The sequence below is a fragment of the Rhinolophus hipposideros genome, assembly GCF_964194185.1.
Source record: "Rhinolophus hipposideros genome assembly, chromosome: 17".
In the NCBI taxonomy this organism is placed as follows: Eukaryota; Metazoa; Chordata; class Mammalia; order Chiroptera; family Rhinolophidae; genus Rhinolophus; species Rhinolophus hipposideros.
Window position 1 is genome coordinate 152,701 of NC_138063.1, and position 24,912 is coordinate 177,612.

General features: G+C 44.6%; 1 protein-coding gene across 14 annotated transcripts; it reads left to right on the plus strand.

Annotated features, from left to right (window-relative positions):
* Window positions 1–47: 47 nt before the first annotated feature.
* TXNL4A (thioredoxin like 4A) lies at window positions 48–24,898 on the plus strand. Of its 14 annotated transcripts, none has more exons than XR_013995277.1 (6): window positions 48–745; window positions 1,143–1,315; window positions 8,731–8,834; window positions 13,360–13,570; window positions 20,560–20,677; window positions 21,770–24,898. XR_013995277.1 is itself a non-coding variant. In XM_081078616.1 (5 exons), exons 2-4 carry the CDS (start codon window positions 1,163–1,165, stop codon window positions 13,529–13,531), a joined length of 429 nt encoding a protein of 142 aa, XP_080934742.1. In that variant the 5' UTR covers window positions 48–745; window positions 1,143–1,162; the 3' UTR covers window positions 13,532–13,570; window positions 21,770–24,898. The 14 variants fall into 14 exon arrangements, 10 of the variants coding, with proteins under 10 accessions (XP_080934742.1, XP_080934738.1, XP_080934737.1 ...); XR_013995278.1 differs by lacking the exon at window positions 20,560–20,677 and having other exon boundaries at window positions 21,770–21,925; window positions 23,147–24,467; XR_013995279.1 differs by lacking the exon at window positions 20,560–20,677 and having other exon boundaries at window positions 21,770–21,801; window positions 23,147–24,467.
* The last annotated feature ends 14 nt before the right edge of the window (window positions 24,899–24,912 follow it).

Below are 24,912 nucleotides of genomic sequence, written 5' to 3' on the forward strand. Positions count from 1 at the left end.
TGGAGACGAAAGAAAAGAAGTGCCGTCGATCCCCAGAACGGGAGGGAATAGTTCCAGGTTACGCGGTGAGAGGAGCTGGCGCCACAGCCCTGGACGGCCACTCTCCGCGGGTGTCACGTCCCGGGCCGAGCGGCGGCGGCTCAGCACCGCGTCGGACAGGCCGCCGCCGGGACACGGAGCCGGGACGGGATTAAAGCGGCCTTTCCGGGCCTGACCGCGTGGACCGGGGAAGGGCGCGTCCCGGCCGACGACGCGCGGGCACCGGAGTCCACGCACTGGCGTGCAGCACTTTTGTTACCGCGCCGCCTTTGACGAGCACAGCAAACCGCGCCCGTCTGCGAAGCGTGGGCGCCGGACGCCGAATCGGGGCCCCGCGTGCGAGCGCCGGGGCCGGGCCTGCCTGGGGCGCGCACGCCGCGGAGCCGTCCCCTCCGTCCCCGCCTCCGCGGGGCTCCCGGCGTCCTCTCAGTGCAGCGCCGCCTCCTGCCCGGCCGCGGGACGTCGCGGGGAAGCGCGGGCGCGCCGACGCTCTGACGGGACAGACGACAGGGCTGACAGCCCACCGCCGTCACCCGTCGCAGCGAAACCCGCCGCAACCTGCCCGACCCAGCGCGAGGCCTCCATGCTGCGGACACGCGCACGCACGGCGGGCGCGCACGGCGGACGCACGCTCGGCACACACGCGCACGTGCACGTCAGTGCGCGTCAGTGCGCGTCCGCGCCGGGGGTGACCGCTTCGCGGGAGGTGCGTGCGGGCCGAGGTGGAGGAGCGTGGTGCCGCGGGGAGCGGGTTCGGCGGGGATCGCGGCCCGGAGTGGGGTGGGGGCCCGGCGGGGAGCGCGTGGGGCGGGGAGCGCGTGGGGCGGGGAGCGCGTGGGGCGGGGAGCCGGGCTGGGCGTGTGGGCCGGGCCGGGCGGGGAGCGGGGCCCGGCGTGGGGTCGGGGCCCGGGTCTGCGGGAGCGCGTGGGGCGGGGAGCGGGCCGGGCGTGGGGTCGGGGCCCGGCGGGGAGCGCGTGGGGCGGGGAGCGGGCCCGGCGTGGGGGCGGGGCCCGGGTCTGCGGGAGCGGGGCGGCAGCCCCCGCCAGCGCCGCGCGCTGTGACTGAGGCGGAAGGAGCTGCTCCACCGAGTTCCTGTCGCGCAGGGGCCGGTGCAGTCGCCAGGATGTCGTACATGCTCCCGCACTTGCACAACGGCTGGCAGGTGGATCAGGCCATCCTTTCGGAAGAGGACCGAGTGGTCGTCATTCGCTTTGGACACGACTGGGACCCCACGTGCATGAAGATGGACGAGGTTCTGTACAGCATCGCGGAAAAGGTAACGCAGCCGCGTAGCTTCTCGTCGCGATCCACCGGCCGCTCTGCCAGTTGGCAGCAGAATTGTGCAGTGAGGTTAAAAACTGCATTCTGTGTTTATTCTCAAGGCCTTAGTCTCTAATATGCGGCACCGCCTCCAAACAGGGAAGACGCAGGAGTAACACGGACAGGTTCTTGCCTTGGGAGGTGAGGATGTGCTCCCTGAAATCGTACGTAATAGCACTTGTCTCGTTCTGGGACACCTTTCCGTACATTTTCACATTTTAAACAGGTTCGTGATCCCGCTCCTGAAATAAATTAATAAATCCTAGGGTTAGGGTATTTTCAGACTACATCTGTAGCACCATGAACAAAACACGCGTGCAGACTTTGGCGAGGGCGTTGGAGCTTATTTTAAATAGCTTGGTTGAAAAGGATTGTCCTTTTTGGGGGACTGTGTTTATTTGTTGGATTTATAAAGCAGAACGTTTGTGTTAATAGCATAATAAATCCTGTTCTTTTTCTTTTTGTCGTTTTTCTTTTCTTTACCCTACCATGCTCTTTGTAAGTCACTTGATTTATAGCTTAGAGTGATTTAAATGAAGGGCCTGGTAGACCAAAGTAGAATTGCGCTTCGTTAGAGCTAGTTTTCCTAATTTTTAATGTTAGTAGACTGGTTTGTCTGTGGCACTTATTTGCTGGCGATAAAAGTGCAGTTGTAGGGCACTATTGTATAACCAGCCACGTAATTCTTTGGTTTATAATTTCCTGGTGGCGATTTTAAGTTAGCTTTGATTTGTATTTTTGCAATTGTAGCAAGAGGAAAAAAGGCAAATATATTAGGGTGTTCGTGAAATAATTAAATTATTAATATTCTATAAATGATTTGAGAGGGCATTCATTTTAATGAACAGTAAAAGTGGAAACACTGAAGGCATCTTTCATGAGAATAGGAGATGCTAAAATAAGCTGGGTTAAAATAACACCTTTGAGTGAGTAGTATCAGATGTAAGGACGTATTTTGAATTTAAGAAAGGAAAAGCTATCTGACCTGCCATTGCTAGTTTTTACTGTCCCATGTTTGGTAGAAGAGTGAGGTGTTCGTGGTGCCTTGTGAGCCTTAGGGACCGGCTTCTGTGTCAGTCGTCATAGGTACCACTTGGACTGCTTACCAAATGGCATAACATTGGTTCTGAATCTGGAGGTCTGGGGTGAGGTCCCGAAACTGTCATTAAGAAGTTCCCTTGGGAACTGTGATATGACTCTCAGAAACCCCTCGACAGAGGTCAGGGTTAGCCAAGTAGGAGTGCCGTGTTTATCAGCCATCCCCTCCTCTTCCTCTTGGACACCAAGACATTGAGGAGCTTGAGGAGGTGCCTGGGGAGCTCTGGAGAGGCCTGTTGGCTTGCACTAGGGGCCTCCCAGTTGGGGTCAGAGGTCATGAGTCAGGCGGTACCAGGGAGTCATTTATTCATTGTTTAAGCTGTAGAGGTCAAGGGCAGCTACTGCTGACTTCAGTGAAGACGGCCAAGCACTTCTCCAATAAGCAAATCGTTAGCTTGTTGACTTTGAAATAACTCAGGGTGTGTGTTCTCGATTCTGCCTCACAGGTGGCGGCATAACCACCAGGTGATGTCCGATCCTGCTGCCCTCAGCGCGAGGCTAGGATGGATGGAGAGCTGAGGGTTGGTTGGCTCTTCCTGTCTGAGCAAAACTCAGCAAGATGCTCTTAGCTAGGAGGCAGATATTGTGAGTTAACGTAAGTGTTCAGGGACTTTCACCAGAGTTGTTCTTTCCTAATCCCTTCTGTCGGGTACAGACTGAATTGCCGAGTCAGTAGTAAATACATTCTTTTTTTGTTTTGTCTTGAACCTGTTCATCAGGACAGTTTTAATTGGGCTCACTTTGAGTATTTTTGTTTGGTCTTGAAGTAACTCTTTTTCTTTTGTCCAAAAATTTGGGTTTTTATTTTAATAAACTTTTAATACTGTATTATATGCAGTTCAAAATGCAAACTTGAAGTGCATTCCAAGACTATTAATGTTTTAATTTCTTCTTAGTATAAGTGCAAAATAAGACTGTAATTCTGGACACTCTCTCTGGGGAAGCTTAACAGGAAGTTTTAAAATCGAAGGCTTTAGTGTAAAGAACAATTTAACGCTGTTTAAAAATCTCCCTCTGCAGAAATGGCAGACAATGGGGGATCCTCCTCACCTTGTCACGAGCCCTGTTTGGATATCCCAGCTGTTCTGAAGTGAGTAAAAGTTCAGTGTTGAGGCCAAACCTGATGTTTCTCCTGGAATGTGGTGTATTGAACTTGACCTTCCAGGGCTGGCTGGACTCATTTGAGCTGTCCTGAGATGGAGGTTGCTTCCAGACTTGACAGATGTCTGGAGGTTGGTGGAGTGATAGAAACAAATAAAGCCTGTTTAGCAGCTCTTTTTATGCACAGCTTCGAAGAGATGCTATTTTGTGCACCCCTGAGCTGTCTTGCCATTTTGCAGGAGCAGTTTGTCACAGCTCTATGTCACCTAACTCCCACAATGGGTAAGAATAAATGGGACATTTCATTTTTGTGTGTTAAAAAGCCCAGACGAATAATTTAAAACATTCAGAACCTAAACGATGTCAACTCAGGATCGTACATTCTACTCAAGGTGCATATAAGGCAAATGTGTGTGTGGAACTCTAGGACTGACGTAGGATTGGTCTTAGCATCACGTGAAGTAAGTCAACCAGTAGGAGGTGCTTCTCAGTCCGTGAGGAGTCTGACAGGAATCGGCAGAATGTGCTTGGTTTGGGTCCACTGTGCATTTGTGTCTTTGGATCTAAGAACTTCGCAGCTAGTGGCAAGCTGTGAGGGGCAGGATGGAGCGGTGGTTAAGGCACAGACCAAGCTGTATTCTGCCACTGACTACCTGTGTGAGCTTAAATAATTGTTCCTGCGCCGCATGTTGCTCAGCGGACGGAGGGGTACCAGTGCCTAACTCACAGGGCAGCGGTGAAGGTAGAATTCATATAAAGGCTTCGAGAACACTTCCTATTACAGAGCAAGTCTATTTGGTAATCATTACCTACCATTACTATTACTCTCACATCACAACATTTGCAAGAGTTACTCTAGGTAGAGCTAATCAGGGCACGTAGTAGTTTTAGAAAATAGTTACCTGCAGTTTTTTTTATTTGAAATGAATTACCTACAAATGTAATAATTAGCTCTTGAAGACTACACAGTGCCAATTGTGAGCCCAGAACGTTTTTTCTGGCGTATCTGGTGGATTATTCGCTGGTGGAGGCGCGCTCTACAAAGGTGGGCTGGTGGTTGGCATCACGTACCGGCCTGTCTTAGTGGTCTGCATGAGTCACCTGATTGGAGACAGTTTGGTGGCATGCAGAGAGATTGCTGGATAGCTGAATCACTGACTTGCTGAAGAAAAAGAACGTGTGCTTATGAATATGCAGACAACAGGATTGGAAAGGATATTCACTACTGTAGGTGATCAAAAGAGTGTGTACGTTAAAAACAACTTAATACAATGAAATTTCTACATGTGGTTCTTAGTTTAAAAAATACTATTCAACCACCAGTTAGGACTACTGCAAAGACAGTAGGCAGTGTATATTTAAATATGAAAGTCTTTATGCAAATAAGCTTAAAGTGCCATTTTAAAAGATGACTCCCATGCATAAATGGGCAAAGAACATGAAAAAAAGAAATTCCAGTGGTTCAGTAAGCTTCAAAGAAACAAATGTTAAAATAGTGCTCTGTTGTTCTTTCAGACACATCAAAGAGAAAAGGGTATTTAATTGTTGGGGTATGGTGAAAGTTGTATAATCAGAGGGGAGTAAAACTGGTACCATTCTTTTGGGAAGCGGCCTGGGATTATATGAAAAGCCTTATGAACAGTCACCTTTCTCAGTCATCCTGCCCTTAGGGAGGCAAAGGTTTATGCTCCATGACACCATTGCTGTGATTCACAGTGAAATGAGAGGCAAGCACAGCATCTGGTGACAGCGCCCAATGCTGGCCCAGTTTCTGAGCACTAAGGCCAGTCACAGCGCCATATAGGAAATGACCCCCCATGTGGTCCTGCACAAGTCCTGTGCGGGCACTCCCAGCCATCTGTCTTGGAAATCAGGCTTTAGCCTGGGAATGTCCATCCCACTGAGTGGACTATTACTTGGCCATGAAAAAGGATTTTCTAAGAGCTTTACGGAATAATGTGGGGAAACGTTTGCTAGTGATGTCAGATGGAGAAGAGCAGCGTATACAGTGTCCTCACAGCAAGCATGTGAGGACTTTTCACTTTAACACACTCATACTGCTGATTAATTTTGCCTGTCTTACGTTTTGTAAATTACATATATCTGTTTGAAAAGTACTGGGCTGGATACAAAGGAGTGATTTTTCCATTTCATTTCTATATTTTCCAAGTGAACATTTTTTTTCTTTGTAAAATTTTTTTTAATTTATTGGGGTGACAATTGTTACTGAAATTACATAGATTTCAGGTATACAATTCTGCATTACATCATCTATAAATCCCATTGTGCGTTCACCACCCAGAATCAGTTCTCCTTCCATCACCGTATATTTGATCCCCCTTACCCTCATCTCCCACCCCCCACCCCCGTTACCCTCTGGTAACCACTAAACTATTGTCTGTGTCTATGAGTTTTTGTTTCTCATTTGTTTGTCTTGTTCTTTTGTTGTTTTTGGTTTATATACCACACATATCAGTGAAATCATAGGGTTCTCTGCTTTTTCTGTCTGACTTATTTCACTTAGCATTATACTCTCAAGATCCATCCATGTTGTCAAAAATGTTCCTATATCATCTTTCCCTAATGCCCAATAGTATTCCATTGTGTATATATACCACAACTTCTTTATCCATTCATCTATCGAAGGACGTTTTGGTTGTTTCCATGTCTTGGCCACCGTAAACAAAGCTGCAATGAACATTGGAGCACACGTGTCTTTATGAATAAATGTTTTCGATTTTTTGGGTAGATACCCAGGAGAGGGATTGCTGGGTCATATGGTAATTCTATTTGTAATTTTTTGAGGAACCTCCACACTGCCTTCCATAGCGGCTGCACCAGTCTGCATTCCCACCAACAGTGTATGAGGGTTCCTTTTTCTCCACAGCCTCTCCAACACTTGTTGTTATTTGTCTTGTTGATGATAGCCATTCTGACTGGGGTGAGGTGATATCTCATTGTGGTTTTTCTTTGCATTTCTCTGATGATTAGTGATATTAAGCGTTTTTTCATACGTCTATTTGCCATTTGTAAGTCCTCTTTGGAGAAATGTCTCTTCAAGTCCTCTGCCCATTTTTCAATTGGGTTGTTTCTTTATTTGTTGTTGAGTTTCATGAGTTCCTTGTATATTTTGGATATTAGACACTTATCGGAGGCACTGTTTGCGAAAATCTTCTCACATTCAGTTGGTTGCCTCTTTATTTTGTCGATGGTTTCTTTTGCTGTGCAGAAACTTTTAAGTTTCATATAGTCCCATTTGTTTATTTTAGCTTTTATTTCCATTGCCTTTGGAGTCAAATTCATAAAATGCTCTTTGAACCCAAGGTCCATAAGTTTAGTACCTATGTTTTCTTCTATGCAGTTTATTGTGTCAGGTCTTATGCTTAAGTCTTTGATCCATTTTGAATTCATTTTGGTACATGGTGACAGATAGCAGTCCAGTTTCATTCTTTTGCACGTGGCTATCCAATTCTCCCAGCACCATTTATTAAAGAGGCTGTCTTTCCTCCATTGTATGTTTTTAGCTTCTTTGTCAAAAATTATCTGTCCATGTTTATGTGGTTTTATTTCTGGGTTCTCAATTCTATTCCATTGGTCTATGTGTCTGTTTTTCTGCCAATACCATGCTGTTTTGATTATTGTAGTCCTGTAGTACAAGCTAAAGTCAGGCAGTGTGATACCTCCAGCATTGTTCTTTTTTCTTAAGATTGCTTTGGCTATTTGGGGTCTTTTGTGGTTCCAAACAAATCTGATGATTTTTTGTTCTATTTCTTTAAAAAATGACATTGGGATTTTGATGGGGATTGCATTAAATCTGTATATTGCTTTGGGTAATATGGCCATTTTAACTGTGTTGATTCTTCCAATCCATGAGCATGGAATGTCTTTCCATTTCTTTGTGTCTTCTTCAATTTCTTTCAAAAATGTCTCATAGTTTTCAGTATATAAATCCTTCACATCCTCGGTTAAGTTTATTCCTAGGTATTTTGTTCTTTTTGCTGCAATTGCAAAGAGAATTGTTTTTTGTATTTCTTTTTCTGAGATTTCATTGTTAGTATATAGGAATGCAATGGACTTTTGTACGTTGATTTTTGTAGCCAGCAACTTGACTGTATTCGTTAATTGTTTCTAACAGCTTTCTGGTGTAGTCTTTAGGGTTTGCTATATATAGCATCATGTCATCTGCAAAGAGTGATATTTTAACTTCTTCATTCCCAATTTGGATGCCTTTTATTTCTTTCTCTTGCCTGATGGCTCTGGCAAGGACTTCCAACACTATGTTGAAAAGCAGAGGTGACAGCCCTGTCGTGAACATTTTCTTAAAGGGAGAATAGGTATCTAGCTTAATTTCAGTTTTATGTAAAAAAATACACAGGGGTTTTAATTCACTGCAGGTTCGTTCATGGATGTGACATGTTTAGGAAAAACAGTTCAGGCCTTGTGGTAGGCTTCATATCGGTCCTCACAGCCCACACTGGAGGAAACTCTGACCAATGGCAGCTTCTCCAGAGGAAAGAATCAGGGAGGGGTCAGAGTTAGAGGAAGGCCAGTTGGTTCTGTATTGGCGCTTCCGCATACAGCTGCCCAGAGGAGATAAGGGCCATCTAAGGTGGTGGCCCCGCCTTCACACCAGAAAAAATGAGAAAGTAGATACTAAAACATTTGCAGCAGTTATCTTTGTGTTGCGATTTTATCTAGTTTTCTAAATCTTTGATGAACTTGCAATTCAAACAGTTAAAGAGAATTTTATATACAATATTATATTTGGGATACTAGTCTGTTAGTATTTACAAGAGTTCAGACCTAAGTGAGTGAGGGATGTATGGGTGATCTCTAAAGGCATTCTTTAAAGCATGTGATTAAGGAGCTGTCAAAGTGCAAGTTGCACAAGTTCACGTAGATTAGCATGAATAATATATCTGGACATTTTCTGCAGGGCTCGTATAACTAGCTGTTCTGCAAAGTGCTAAAGTGAGGTGTGAACAGCCAGTTCAGCGTCCTGGCGTGTTGTTTCCCTGTGCATTACCTTTACTGGGAAGAATGTTGGAGAGTTAGTTGGCAAATTTTTGTGTTATACACAGATTGTTGTTTTTGGTTTTGAATGTGCTTTTACAGAATGAAAAATTGATTGATTTTAGGTTTTTCTTTTTTTTCCCCAATCTTTACTTTTAGGTTAAAAATTTCGCAGTTATTTATCTTGTGGATATTACAGAAGTACCTGACTTCAACAAAATGTATGAGTTATACGACCCGTGTACTGTCATGTTTTTCTTCAGGTATGTCTTCTTAAAGTTATTTAAATTGAAATTGTTGACCTGGAAATGTAATATAATCAAGATATCTTTAGATTCTTTTATTTAGAAGGAAGTCAGTTATACAGTCATGTCACATACAGCTTGTATCACCAGATCATCAGTGTTATCTTTTAGATAATTTTCAAAGTAACAGTTCCAGTTTTAGCATTTTCTTAGTGAGAAATTACCTTTTTGAAATAACTGCCCAGAAACCTAACCTGAAATGAATTAAATAGCAGACATTCTTACTGACATTTAAGATACCTTTAAATGTAATCTATTGATGAAAATGTCTGTTTTAAAGTGACTTGCTTTTAAAATATGATATCAGTAACTCTGTTTATCACCCTTCTGTGCTACCCAACAGGAAAACCTGTACTTAATTTCTTTGCTTATAAGTACAAGGTTATTTTATCAGCTAAAGCATTCTGTTGCAGACTGTCGTCAATCAGTTACTGGCATGAAGAATAGAATTTCCCTAGTTGTCTTAGATTAATTTGTATCCATGACTTACGGGCTTTGTGTCAAAGGAAAACATGGGGGTGGACACTGGCCAGTACACAAGCGTTGGGTGCAGATGGCATATACGCTTGGTGGTACTTATGTAATAAAGTTAAGTAACATTATGAGTAAAAAGATAATTCTGTTGTGGAGGTTTAATTTGCAAAGAAATCACTGTTTGACATTGTTAGGCTTGTCAAAATTCCGTACTGTTACCACAGAATCAGTGAACAGCAACACTGGCGACAGGCGACCCACTAAAGGCCGAGCCCTGCTGCGACGGAAGGTTGGGAGGCCTGCACAGGGAGTGTGTTAGCTTTACATTCCGTATAACAAACTAGCACGGGCTTGGATGCGCTCCAGGTTCTGAGGGCCAAGCCCGGGCAGGCTCAGTGGGTTGTCAGGGTCTCCATGTCACAAGGCCGGGGCCGTCAGTCCAGGAGGAAGTCACTGGGCTCACTCAGGTTGTTGGCTGAATCCACCGGCTGGAGGTCGTGGGTCTGAGGCCTCGTGCTCGCTGGCTGTCGCTGGGGCTCCTCTCTGCTCCTAGAGGCCCTTCAATCTTTGAAGCCCTCAGTGGCAGGTTGAGTTCTTTTCATATAGTCTCCAACTTCCTATTCTGCTTTTAGAGGGCTTGTGTGATTAGATTACACTCACCCAAGTAATCCAGGATTACCTCCTTACTTTGAAGTCGATTGATTAGTAACCTTAGGGACATCTGCAGGGTCCCTGTGAAGTGTAATGGAACGGTCTCACCATGTCACAGTCTCAGAGGTTCAGATGGGAAATCCTGGGGTTTATTTTAGGGTTTTTACCTACTGCAGACTGTCCTCTGCCACCCATGTGCAGAATCGATATGGACCCACAAGCACAGCTCCTGGACCCCCCTCCTTACCTGTGTTCCCAATTCTCCCAGCATGCAGTGTGGGGCAGGCAAAGGAAACAGGTCTGGGTTCAGGAGGGGCTGGAGGGTAAGGGGTCTGGTGCCAGGCTGGGCTCCTGGCCGACGCCCGCCCCGAGAGGGTTCTAACCCGGTTTTCCTGCCTTCATGAAAGGTGTTTGCAGCTGGGTCATTTCTCAGCCTGCTTCCTGCCAGCAGCATTTGGGGTTTCATCAGCTCCTTTCACTGTATCCTCTTGTCCTCTCAGGCTGAGCCGGCAGTATTTCTGTCCTGCGCATCAAGGACGCCCGCTGTGTGACAGTGGCTTCCTGGGGAACATGCATGATGCACACCTTTCCTCTGACGGAGTGGCCTGACTGGCAGGTCTGTTGTAGGTTTTAGCAGAAGGTCGTGTGGTCTCTTCCTTTTCTCTGTGCCACATGTCCAGGAGCCATTTGTGGATTTCAGCATCTTTTGCTATCTGGAGAGTCTAAGAATTTATTTTTTCTGTTACATTTTGTAAACCAGCTTGTTTCTCATTTTACTCTAAGCAACAAGAAGAAACCAGGTGGCATCCTCAAAACTTCGCTTGATATTTCCTCAGCTAAATGTTCGAGTTTATCACTTACGACTCCTGCTTTCCACCAGTTGCAGGACGGCATCGCTGACACTCTACCTCCATTAAGGACCCCTTCCTCCATTCCCACTGACGCGTTCCCCACTTCCTTCCGAGCCATCATCGGTGGTGGTCTCAGAGCCAAGGCTGCCACTAACAGGCGACTCATGGCAGTCGGGGCCTTTTCTTCATGCTCCTCCTACTCTTCCCCCATCCTTCAGGTGGGATTTGTGAGGTCTGTCTAGGGTCCTGGCCCCACTGCACGTGGCCAGCCAAGGGCAGGAGGTGCTATGACGGAGACGGGGTTGGGGTCGGTGTGGCGGGCTGCGTGTCTTGGTTTGGGGGCTGGGGCTACACTCATGAAAGGGTGGAAACCTCCTGTCTGCGACCCCCAATTCTACGACAAGCAGTGTCAGCATGCCAGTTAACTTGTCCACCGGTGTGTATGCTGAGTCCTTCCAGGTTTTATGGTCCAGTGCTGGGACATTAAGTCAGATAAGACAGGGTTCCTGCTGTCGCAGAACTTCATCTGATGGACTCAGCAGAATTTGTCAGCCCAGGGAAGCAGGGAGAGGGCAAAGGACAGGTAGTTACAGACAAGACACCAGGGCAGCGGGGAGTGTGGGGTGAGCCACGTGTAAGCACTCCCCCAGGGGCAGAGGTACAGACGGTATGCGGTGTGGAGACCTGCAGGAAGGTGGGCTGACATGCGTGACGGGCTGCAGGAGGTATAAGAGGGCAGGGGTAGGGCAGGTCCCCAGGTCCTGGCAAGTGTGAGGACTTGGAAGCTTGTCCTGGGGGTGAAGAAGGTTTGCAGCAGAAGTGACATCAAGTTTGTCTGTTCACGCTTGCTCTGGCTGAGAGGAGGCCACAGCAGGAGCTTCAGGATGGAGCACTTTCTGTGGGATGGTGGACTAAAACCACGTGTCCAAATTTGTGCCGTGAAGGCTTCAGGCACTAAAATCATCTCCAACAACCCAGGAAGATTAGTGCATAAGCACAAGGGTTCATACCTTCATTCTATAAAGTGCACCTGTAAAAATGAGCCTTCTGTGAAGAATCATCTGCTTCCTGAACAGACATACTATCATATTCACAACCAGTAATTTCACTATTAGTAGGACTTCTAATAAAACTTACATTCAGTACTCACAAGAGCATCATAAAAAACTCATACGTTGCATTTTTCAGGTAAATGAGTGCAACCTCCTGGGAAACAATTTGGCTTTCCAGGCAACTAACCCTGGAGTTTCAATGTAGGATACTTGTCCTAGGGAAACATACAGAAAGGCTAGTGGACAGTCCATTGAGTGTTTTTTTAAATAGTATTTAGTTTCTATATTAGAATGCAAGACCTTAAGAACTTCCTCCCTGGATGCAGTAAATTGGAATCTGGTTACTAATACTATGAAAATGGTAGCATAGGGCAAGTAGCCTGGGAAGTGTAGAAAGGGGACGAATGACTAGTACCAAGGATGAGGTTAATGAGGTAAAAAAGTAAAATTTACCTACCCAGGATGGAACTGAGAGGATTGAATGGGTCTGCTAAAAAATTCATTTATTTTTATATAAGCAATATTATATCCTCACATATAGTCACACTTGTAATTACTTTAGAGTAATTGTAAAGCAACAATAAAATGTAAGGCATGCAGAAAGTGATTAAATGGATTTTTATTTGTAAATTGCCACTGGGAAGATGACAAAAATATTAAGTAAATATACTCAAGGAAAATACCTTTAAAGCTGAATGACCAGCAACTATTAAGGATTTTAATTTAGGTAATCTACATGAACATATTAAAATGTACTACACAAAAATAAATAAATAAAAATAAATAAAATAGTAGTTAGGCTCTTTTCTAGTCTCCTAAATCATGGTGTAGCCTCTTGACTGTGTGTGTCCTTGTCTCAAATGATTTTTTGAAGGTTTTACATGTACTCTTTATTCCTTCAATGATGCCCTGTTTGAAGGGCACCAGTGCTGTCACCGGGCCTCAGTTAGGAGTTGGTTTTGAAAGAACTCTGCGTTCCATCCCTGGGTGATCACTGGCCTCTGCACTCCTTTGGGGTGACTGCCAACAGGACGGGGTCCACTGTCCAGCTCCTAATGCTGTGTGTGGCTGTGTGCTGGCTAAGCCAGCGTCCCCACACTTGTCAGGGGAATCAGGCATCCCTTTCTGTGGCTCTGCTTTGCCGTTGTTTGCTGAGTGTGTCAGATTCGGAGATGAGACGACTTACTGTGTTTGTGGTTGAAGGAACCATCAGGAAGTGGCAAGTCCAAGTCTGAGGTGGGGGTGGCCAGTTAGCTCAGTTGGTTAGAACGTGGTGCTAATAACACCAAGGTTGCTGGTTTGATCCCCACATGGGCCACTGTGAGCTGCCCCCTCCATTAAAATGGGGGTAGGGGGAAAAAAGAGACCCAAGTCTGAGGTGATTTCTGATAGGTGCTCATAACAGTGGGGACACTTAGGCTCTCCGTGCCTGTTGACCCTGTTTCCTCTTTGTAGGAACAAGCACATCATGATTGACTTGGGGACCGGAAACAACAACAAGATCAATTGGGCCATGGAAGACAAGCAGGAGATGATCGACATCATCGAGACTGTTTACCGAGGCGCCAGGAAGGGTCGTGGCCTGGTCGTGTCTCCCAAGGACTACTCCACGAAGTACAGATACTAGGCCTTCGTCCCAACAGATACTGAGCCCTTGTCCCAACAGGTACTGAGCCCTCATCCCAACAAATACTGAGCTTGCCCAGGCTGGGTGTGTGTGTTGTAGAGTCATTTCCACGTGGGAATATTCTGAACTATTTAAAGGGTTTGAAGAACAGTAAGCCCACGGAGCTGGAGGGCCTTTACAGTATGGGGCACATGGCCTCAACTTGGAGTCGGCCTGGCCACTGTATTTTTATATTAGCAAATATCTGTAAATATTACGCTGAAGTAAATAAAATACTTGTTGATGGGAACAGTCCTAATCATTTATTTCTTAAGAACCTGGATGTATAGATTTCTGATTTGGGAAGTCGAAACTCAACTCTTACCGTTACCATTGGAGTGAAGTTCAGGCATGTGTCCTGTGGGCCACTGTTTTACACACATGGCAGTGGGATTCTGAGTGTCCTGGGGCAGCTGTAACAAATACCACGGCCTGGGTGCCTTAGCAGAATCTGTCCCACAGGCTGGGACACAGGAAGTCTAAGCCAGGCATGTGTTCCCTGCCCGTCTTCCAGCTCCTGTAGGTGTCTGGCAGCTTCAGTAGCTTCGGCACTGGCGTGTGGATGCCTCTTCTTCACGTGGCTTTTCACTGTGGGTCTGTCCAGATTTCCCTCTAGTAAGGACCCAGTCATTGGATGACGGCCACTCGACTCCATTGTGACCTCGTCTTAACCAATTATATCTGCAGCAGCCCCGTCTCCAATTAAGCTCACCTTCTGAGGCCATGGGGTTAGGACCCCAACATGCCGATTTGGGGGACTGCACAATTCAACCCAAAATAGAATCCAAAGGCTTGAATTCAGAAAGAATACACACATAAGGAAAAATGTTTCATTCTTCTGGTTGTAAAAACAGTGCAATAAAATAATGATTTTTGGAACCTTTTAAATGTAGAGTACGAGCTGTTCCTCATTCCTAAGAGAGTGTCTCTTCTCTGTATACAGTGTGCTTCATGCAGTAGTTTCCTTATCAATCTCAGGTTTCTCTTCTGAGTGTAGCCCTGCAGCAGGGCGATGGCTGTGGGGGTCCTCAGAGCACATCTCTGCACAGATGATGAAGAGCGTGCGTGCGAGGCTCAGGATGGGGACACACCTGGTTCCAGAGCCCACCTCTGCCACCTACTCAGAACCTCGGGCAAGTGGCCTCCTGGAGCTCCATCTTTGGAGTGAAGGGGTGACAGTCACCGGAGAGAAAGTCTGAGATGTTCTAAATTAAGTCACAGCAGCCAAAGTGAGAGCAAGAGACAAGAGTAGGTGACCAGTTCATAGCTGGGCCTGCTGACAGAAGACCGACCACTCCCATTCCGAATGTGTGTTGGAGCTTTGAGTCAACCCTCAGGTGTCTAGCTGCTGACCACTGGACGTCACTGCATCCTGCATACACATGGATGTTCTGGACCGTTGTCTGGAACTAATGAAGAGTCTAAAATGTTTCTTTCAGACTGCATCGATTGCAGGGCTGTCTCCTGCCTCTCCCCCACCCTTTATCTGTAACTAGTGTAAGTTCTTTCAAAACAAATTTTTCCTTCGCCAAAACAGTGTATAAAAGTGCCCCCAACCCCAGGGCTGCAGGTATGCTTGTCTTTTTCTCCCAGCCCCACTGCTCTGCTGGTGGTTTAGACTACACGCCCGAGGACCTGGTCTATTTCTGGCTACCCTGTGGCTCAATAAAGCCTTTCTTTAAAAAAAAAACTTTTTAGCAAGGAGAGTTTTTTTGTTCAGCAATAGTGTTTGCTGTGAATCACACGTGTCCAGACCACTCAGAACAGTGCATGGTGGACTCGGGCGTGAACGTGCTCACTGCCGTGGTCACCTTGATTGGTCATCTTTGACACATGAGGCATACTTCCCAAAGATTGAAACCAACAAATACAAATGAGGGTGTGGTTTTAAATGGATTTAAAATTCAATTGCATATCTGCAGTTTGATCTCATTTTAAAATTTTGTCAAGTTTCGCGTTTACAAACAACGAGATACCAACTCGTGAGGATCTGCGTGACCTCAAGTCCCTGGCATATAATAGTCAATGTTATGCTTCTGACATTTCTTCAAGATAAATGCAAATAACTATGTGAAAAGAGTGTCACTGTCATTATCACGAAGAAAATGCAAGTCAAAATCAGGAGATGTGACACAGGAGGGTCTGCATAAACTCAGGCAGGGACCTGGAGAAGCGAAGCCTTGACTGCTGGTGGGAAGGGAAAACACTGCAGTCACTTTGGGAACCAGCTTCGCAGTTCCTCCAAAAGTAAAACAGTTATCATGTGACCCAGTCATGACACTCGGAGGTACATGCCATGTCAAGAGTACTGAACACGCACGTCCACACAAACACTTGGACACGAACACGTATGTCAGCGTTAAAAGAGCTCAAATCAGTGAACAACCGACCGACATGTCCATCAGCTGCTGAAAGGAAACAAAATATGCTCCACCCATACGATGGAATATTATCCAGTATGAAGAAATGAGGCTACAACATGATGAAACTTGAAAACACGAGAGTGTGTGAGAGAAGCCAGCACCAAATACAGTACGATTCCACTGATGTGAAGTGTCCAGAACAGGCACGTCCACAGAGACAACGCAGATGAGTGGTTGCTTAATACGGGGGCAGGGGGGCAAGGAGGTGATAGCTACTGGGTACAGGATTTCTTCTTGAAATTGGTCGTGGTGATGGTTGTACATATCAGTGACTGTACCAAAAACCACTGACGTGCAAACTTTAATTGGATGAATTGTGTGGCATATGAATTACATCTCTTACTGATAAAGCTTTATTAGCTGTTAAAAAAACACTCCACATTTGTAAATTTAATTCATATTGTCAATTTGCTGTATCGATAAGTTGTAATAAGTTCCTTCACATCTGACTTGAATAAGTTTCTTTTTACTGGTGCTTTGTAGTTGAATATATTGCAGCTTATAGACTGCAATATAGATGAATTTACTATGAGTGGGTCTCCTCATTCCAAGTTTACATCTCATTATAATGTATCTGCTGTCTGCCTCGCCCTGAACTAAGTGATTCACAAGCCATTTTCTCAAATCCTTCCACCCACCTGCTGGGCAGAGTTTGCAGGAAGGAAACAGGATTAGGTTGCACAGCTGGTTGCAGACGGCATGAAGCCCAGCCTAGGACAGCTCATTGCTGTCCTCTGTCACTTTAAGTTGGCATTAACTAATGGCCAAGCCTGTGGACATCCCGGCTCTGAGCCCTGCAGGATCTGTCTCCCGTCTTTCCCAGGATGGCTTTTAGGCCAAGTCCAGGAAGGAGTCCTTCCCCTGACAGAGGCAACAGGAGGTAGCGAGCATATCCAGGAAACCAGTAAGTGACCCAGTACCCCAGAGACCCGGCACACACAGGAGGTGCAGGCACGTTCATCGGAGCATTATTTGGAAACGTTAATCGAACGGAAAGTAGGTAATTCAGAGGGTGACACACGCAGCAGACGAGTGGCCTGCTGCTGGGGAAGGATACTGGGTGTATCCTACAGGCCGCTTTCAGACATTCAAAACAAGGAGCCCACACATTACAACAACCAACAACAGCGTGTGCAGTGGGGCCGGGCTCCTGAGCCCTGCAGGAAGGAGGTGACACCCACAGAGTCCAAGCACCCACTCCCACAACCGCCCTAAAACAGTCTCACTGGTGTTTCCTGAACCCACACCCAGTCAGGTGTCTCAGGTTGATCAGCTAACGGACAGGTGCACTTACGGCCTCACCAGGTGTCTTACCTTGAAGCTCAGGTGCTAACTGGGAAAGACTGAGATCTCAAAATTCAGAATGGAGGGCTTACTTTATGTGGCTGCCATCTTGAATAGGGTTCCCTGCAGCGTTTTTATGAATGGCTTTGAGAAAGCACCAGATCGTAGCATTCTTGTGGCGTTTTTACATTTATCATCAAAAGCTAAGCAGAGAACACCGACGGTGCCCTAGTGGGACTGCTGCTGTGCAGGCTCAGGTGGGTGACACGCTGTCTCCCAGTCACTGCAGTTCCACCCCAGTCCTCCTTCTGGCCCTGAGTCTCCTTGTTCAGTAAAGGGATCGAGCTCACTCGTCTTCATGGGCAAAAAGCATCAGACGAAAGACTGCAGAGTGTCCTGAAACTTCAAATTTTTCTTTTAAAAAAAATGTTTGCGTAGCTCCTGTGCCCCAGGGATGGTGCCAGCACTGGGTACACAATGGCAAGCAGAATCGTCTGGTGGCACTTTATGGGGACAATTGATCACAGAGAAGCATGACTGTGACAGTTGGCAAATAGAGTGCTATGACATCGTACAGAAAGAGTGGCCAGAAGTCGACCCAGGGAAGGCTCTGCAGAAACTGTTTTCAAGCTGAGATCAGATATAAAAAGAGGTAACTGGGCGGGTGTGGGGCCCCCTTCCAAAAGGGGACCTGTGGGGACACAGCCCCCGTGGGGGAGCTGGTGGAGCTAGGCGCAGTTGGGGGAGGGGTCGCACAGCGCAGGGTGGCCCTGACTCGGGAGGGAGCGAGGTGTAGTTCTGAAAACATCTTTCTGGGCCCAGCTTAGAGGGGCTAAAAGGAGATTTGGGGAGAGTTAAAATTCTGTGGGGCTAGATCAGGCAAGACACCAGGGTTGTAAAGAAAGGAAGTCATGTGTGAGAATTTAAGGCTTCAGACAATTGCACCCAGAACTTCTGCCTTACACATTTGACTCTTTACTAAGCTTTTCCTAAGTTTCATAACTTGTATTAGACGAGTTTTAAGTTACAGGTATATAAATATAGTATTTGATATTGAAGTAACTCCGTTTTATTTAAGTATTCTGTGAATAAACCGCTTTCTATTGAAGTATATTAATGTACTTTAGGCTAGAAGGAAAGTTTAAACAAATGTAAATATATTACTTCCCCTCTATTCCTATGGAAACATCCTGATTTAAATATATGTAAAGGGTGCAGGGGAAATAGCAATCATTTATAAAAATGTCAGAAAGATATTGAAACAGGTATGATTTCATACCATGTCAAATAATCTCTTCAAAGGTTTCAGGGAATAATTGCAAGATTAAATGTCAGCCTATAAAAGGGGATCAGCTTGGAACTTTCTCTAGAAAGAAATTAGCATATTTTTGACAGTATCAATGTTTTCATTTTAGTTAATAACTAATAGAAACTTTCTTCTCTACTTCTTAAAAATCCTGAATTTTAAACTGTTCTGTGTGTTCATGACAACTCAGATCTATTTGGTTTCTTCAATTCAAACATACCAGGGGTGTCAAAAAAATGTGTACAAGTGGACATGTTGGTCAACCTAGCTCAAGCAGTAGTTTGCCGTCATCAGAAGTGTCTGGACGGGGCCGGCCCGGTGGCTCAGGCGGTTAGAGCTCCATGCTCCTAACTCCGAAGGCTGCTGGTTCGATTCCCACATGGGCCAGTGGGCTCTCAACCACAAGGTTGCCAGTTAAATTCCTCGAATCCCTGCAACTAAGATTGAACGCGGCACCTTGAGCTGAGCTGCCTCCCGATGGCTCAGTTGGTTGGAGCGCATCCTCTCAACCACAAGGTTGCCAGTTCGATTCCTCGACTCCCCGACTCCCACAAGGGATAGTGGGCTCCTCCCCCTGCAACCAGCAACTGGACCTGGAGCTGAGCTGCGCCCTCCACAACTAAGACTGAAAGGACAACAACTTGACTTGGAAAAAGGCCTGGAAGTACACACTGTTTCCCAATAAAGTTCTGTTCCCCTTCCCCAATAAAATCTTAAAAAAAAAAATACCCCCACGCTTATGATCACAATCTCTGGCCTAGCATTTTTTCCAAGTTACTGTCATCACTGCTCCTGGGTTGATGACCACAAAGGAGAGCCACATCACCTGAGGGAAGGCTCCATGCAGACCCCCATAACCATCATGTGGCGTCTGAAGGAATGCCCAGATTTTCTCAAATATCCCAAGCTGGTCTGAGAATGTTAAGGCAGTTCTTGAAGGTGTTACACCGGTGCTCTGATAATAAATGCTTATTCTACTACCCAACTCCTGTGTCTATCTATTGGCTAAGTGGCTCAGGCAGCACAAGCCCCAATCTCGACTGGCCTCCAGTTTCACTATCATGATTTTAAATCACCAAGAATATTGAATTTAAATGATGTAATTAAAAAACTTAAAAAAAAAAAATCTTTGGATGACGAAAGACATGCATCACTGTTGGGAGTATAAAATGATACTTCCTTTCTTAGATGCATTTTGCTAAATGTTCTTGACCGACTCTGAGCCTTATGAATTGTCATACTCTGAGCCTAATGAACTGTGCGGAGAGAATTCATGGATGAGAATGTTCATTACAGATTATTTATAATAGATGAAAGTGGTAAATGACTCAGTGTCCAAGGAATATTGAAGGGAATGGTTAAATTATTAGACATATGGGTGGCCAGTTGTCACAGAGGTTAGAGCGCAGTCCTCATAACACTAAGGTCGCTGGTTTGATGCCCACATGGGCCAGTGAGCTGTGCCCTCCACAACTAGACTGAAAACAACAACATGACTTGGAGATGAGCTGCAACCCCCAACTAGATTGAAAAACAATGACTTGACATAGAGCTTATGAGGTCCTGGAAAAACACACTGTTCCCCAATATGACCCAATAAAAATTATTTTAAAAATTATTAGACATACGATAGACACTCAGTCATAAAAAAGTGTGTATGAAATTTTCATCTAGGAAAAAAATTTATGAAGCGAAAAGAACAGGATATTAGATTATAAACAATATGCAGAGAAAAATGTTGACAGTGGTTAATTCTAAATTATGTAATTATGGTTGACTTTGACTTTTGAATGAAGAGTATGATTTGTTTTATATGCAGGAATAATGTTATTTTTTTACAATGAGAGCCTATAACTGATCCCATTTTTAGGTGATTGAGTTTATTTTACTCTGGCTCGGAGAGAGGGGAGTTGGACAGTTATTAGACAACATTTCTACATAACCTACAAAGACCTGATTGCAAACTACCTCCACAGGGTGGGACTGTGAAGGGGACCACGGAAGTAAACATGGAGCTCCTGGGTCACCTGCCTTCCTGGTTTTCATTTGGTTTGGAGAACAGTGCTGTCAAGATGTTAAATTGGACAGATTAAAGTGAGTCTTCCCCAAAACTGTGCAACTGGAAATGTGGAGTTGGAATGCAGTCATTTAAAAAGCAACTTCTGGGGGGAGGGAGATAAGGGTAAGGGGGATCAAATATATGGTAATGGAAGGAGAACTGACTCTGGGTGGTGAACACACAATGGGATTTATAGATGATGTAATACAGAATTATACACCTGAAATCTATGTAATTTCACTAACAATTGTCACCCCAATAAATTAAAAAATAATAAAAAAATAAAAAGCAACTTCTATCAGAAAACTGCTTACGATCTTTTTAAAAGAGATCTTTGCAGAATTTAATTCAGAGAAATTTTGACATCATAGAGCTTGTGCTTTTCCTCCATGATTTACGAGAATTAGGTGTGCATGGAAACACGCTGCCGTTTAACAGCTACCGAGTTTCCCCCAAAATAAGACCCACCAGGAAAGGATGACATCCCCTGAACATAAGCCCTAATGCATCTTTTGGAGCAAAACTTAATGTAAGATCAGGTCTTATTTTTGGGGAAACACGGTATGTCTTCAGTGGTTAATTGCCTTCTATGTTACAATCTTACGACATTGCCTTTGTTCTTTTTTTAAATTTTTTAAAAAATTTATTTTAAGTGTGGTTTTCCAGGACCCATCAGCTCCAAGTCAAATAGTTGTTTCAATCTAGTTGTGGAGGGCGCAGCTCACAGTGGCCCATGTGGGGATTGCAACCTTGTTAAGGGCACCACGCTCTAACCGAGCTAACCAGCTGCTCCCCATTGCCTTTGTTCGTTTTGCTGTTCATTTTATTAAAATGAATTTTTAAATTAAATACTACACATCAGAACTCAGGTCATGTAGATTATTACTCAAAAAGTACACTTTTTATTTTATTACATTTTCAAGTGACTGATCTGCTGTCTTTGGGTCTATAAGAAAAAAAATTGGAAAAGAGGTAATGATTGACTTATATACCGATTAATGCACAGTTAAGTAAAGTGGAATCCAAGCTTTCAATAATTATACTATGTTTCCTGTAATTACTAAAACGTTTTTATATAGGAAAAATTCAGTATATAGAAAAATAAATGTTTTATGATTTCATTTCAGTCAGATGGAGTTGATGTGGACTCAAGACCAAGGTGAGTGAACAGTGAGCTTCGTGTCAACATCCCATCACCTGACTAATGTCACTGGCGATGGGAGAGCACACTGGGTGACAACGTGGCTGTCTATGCTGAACTAAACGTGGGAAAGGGGTTACAGGTACGGTTTGATGCGGAGACTGACAAAGTGCCATACCTTTCAGAATATAGAGCAGTACTTTTAACTTGTTGGTGTCATGGACCCTCCTCCCACAAATAGACACACAAGTCTAGGGGGCTAGCAGAATCCCCTGAAATCTACGCACAAGCCTGACCTAGTGTCACCCACAGGGACACATTTAAACTTAGGTCTTTCTTTTAACTTAAAAGATATTAACAGCCTATAAAAAAAACTTTCAGATGTCTGAACTTCTCCCATGCTGCTTTAAGTAATGGCTGTATCTGCATTAAAAAAGTGAGGTTTCGATACCGTTGAATTTGACGCCTAATATTTCGTGGATTTTTACCAAAATTAAAACAGCCAGATGAAGTATGGGTTGTACAATAAAGGGAAGGGACTTACTGCACCGCCATCCCATGCCTGGCAGTGTGCCGAGACCCGGCCCACTGGTACCTGCCCTCAGGCCCTGGCTTATCACCAACCAGTCCTCAGAGGGTGGCGACCATAGTGCCCAGGGAGGACAGATGGGCAAGTGGGCCCTGCCTCATACAGCCAGGGGAGGGGAAGTGGTATTTTCCCCCTAGGAACAGAATTTCAGAGTGCCCGCCCCTGTGTTTTCCGGCTTGTGTGTAGCAGGACACAGGGTACGGTTGTCTTTTTTACTGGAATACCAGATGCAGGTATTTATACGTCTCTGGTGGGTGCACCCGCTCTGATTTACCAGAATAAATATGGATAATTGGCCAGCTGACTTAGGGTAACAATTGTCAAAGAAATGGGAAAACAAAGGCATCTATCTAATTGTTCAACTAAAGCACGCTCATACAGTCAGAATTTCATGCCGGTAATAAAAGGATACGTGTCTTAAGTTTGTATATCCATATACGTTGCATGGACTTGAATCCAGCCTGAGACCTAAAGCTAAGTATTTATTTGCATCTTTAAGCTTAAGTGCAAAATTCCACTGGAAAAGAGATGCTTGCTTTGTGGGGGGAGCCGGGGGGACCCTCCAGATCACTCTCAAACGTACAAGTGTCTTCTTTAAATGGTTCCATGAACATGTTGTCTCAAACAGAAACTGCTAATTATAATCCCCAATCTCTAACTCATCATGATTTGTGTTTTGACTGAAGACTAATTTGAAGGGTGGGGTTGAAAACTACTTCAATAAAATCCAATTTTTAAATAATAGTTTTTTTATTTAAATGTGCACTTTTGAAGGTTGGTGTATTTGGAAAAGAGCATTTGAGAAGGACTTTCATTATTCCTAAAGTTTCCATGTAGCACAGAGGCAGTGATTCCGCGGTGGACAAACATGGGATTGCATTCTCCAAGATGAAAGAGTCACAAACTCTGCAGAAAGTGAGCTTCTCTGTTTCCTAACAAGAATGGCAGACAGCCTTACCGCTTGCTCATTACCGGAAGTGTTGGTCCCAGCTTGCACCATTAAGTCACTGACATTCTTTTTTAAGTCCCCGATTTGAGTCCCCATTTCTTCCAGTTCCACATTAAGGACAGCTGCACGTGGAGTGCAGAGCTGCTCACCAGAAAGCCCCAAGGGCCCAGCTTCAAATCGTGCCTGCTCATCTTGGGACCTGACCCAAGGCTCCAGCAGTTCGACTTGCGACGTGAGGGAGTCAGGAGATTCAGGAGACCTGGCACAAACTAACACCTGAAGGTCCACAAATGCTTCCCTGAGGTTTTTGTAGTGTCTTTAACCTTTGAACTGTGAGCTCAGCTCTGAAAACTTGGCTCCTCTTGGCTGGACACAGATTCAGGGGTAAAAAGTACTCTGGTATGTTTATATCTTTAACCAAAGTTTAATGAATATGTAAATACAATGGAAATGAACTCAGCTTAATTTTATCATTTTTGAGAATCTATTTTTCCCTGTGAGAACCCATCTACAGAACCAGAAATTCCAAGTTAATGGTTAATACTTTGCACATAGCTTTAAGGGAATGAATTTAATTGTGTGACATGATGTGAGCTCAAGTCTTAGGGCAGAGTGACGCTACCCTTGTCTGGATTTGCTCAAATGACACAAACATTCTCTCCTAATTCTGTTTGAACTCATGTCTTAATAACAGTGAACTGCTCAAGTTATTAAAAAAAAAAAACACAATAAAGGTGGGGAGAGCCATATATAGCTCCCTGTGTTGGAGAACTTCTGTGTCATGTCTGTGGGTTTCTGAATGCCCAGATTTATTTAGGGCTTGATGGAAAAGTCCCATTGGGTGATACCATACATTGTGTCCTTGTATTTACCCTTGCCGTACAAAATGCCCTGCACTGCCAGTCAAGCAGGAAGCAATTACCTGTGAGTAGTAATTAATACATCAGGATGCCATGTAAAGCACATATGGAAACACCAGGAAATCCTAGGTCAATAATTATCCACTAAAAAGACATTCCAGGATGATTCACCAGTCCAAAAGCATCACAGTATTTGCTAGAAGATAGAAAAGGGTATTTCTGAGGCTTAATGTTGTAGTCAGAGCTTGAAAATGTTCTTGAAGTTCCTGGAATAGATTTTCTGCCTGAAAAAAAAATGAACCATAAGACAACTGAATATTTACTCTCGATGTGGGGCTTTTTGAGCATCATGGACTAGAACCATCCATTTATACAGATTTCTGACAAGATGCCAAGACTTCCATTCAGAAGATAAGAGGAGCCTTTTCTCTCTCTCTCTCTCTCTCTCTCTCTCTCTCTCTCTCTCTCTCTCTCTCTCGCTTTGAAGTTTTTACAGTTTATTTTGAAGTTCATTTTAAAAACAAAGTTAAAGACAGAAAAAATTGCACAAAATACTCATTAAATAAGTATGGTGATTAAATCAAAATAAAGGAAATATGTTTTCTTCTGCAACTCCAGTAATGAGTTGTTGTCCTGAAGGTTCTTATACTTCCAAAAAGGGATGGGGGAAAATCATAGCAATTAAAGCTGCCTCTTAATCATGTAAATGTACAGTAGAAACCAAATTTTTC

What these genes read in the sequence shown, in the direction of transcription:
- TXNL4A (XM_081078616.1), top strand. Translation starts at nt 1,163, where the DNA reads ATGTCGTACATGCTCCCGCACTTGCACAACGGCTGGCAGGTGGATCAG. An exon ending in TGTACAGCATCGCGGAAAAG is followed by an intron (nt 1,316 to 8,730) that starts GTAACGCAGCCG and finishes CTTTACTTTTAG; the next exon opens with GTTAAAAATTTCGCAGTTAT. An exon ending in ACTGTCATGTTTTTCTTCAG is followed by an intron (nt 8,835 to 13,359) that starts GTATGTCTTCTT and finishes TCCTCTTTGTAG; the next exon opens with GAACAAGCACATCATGATTG.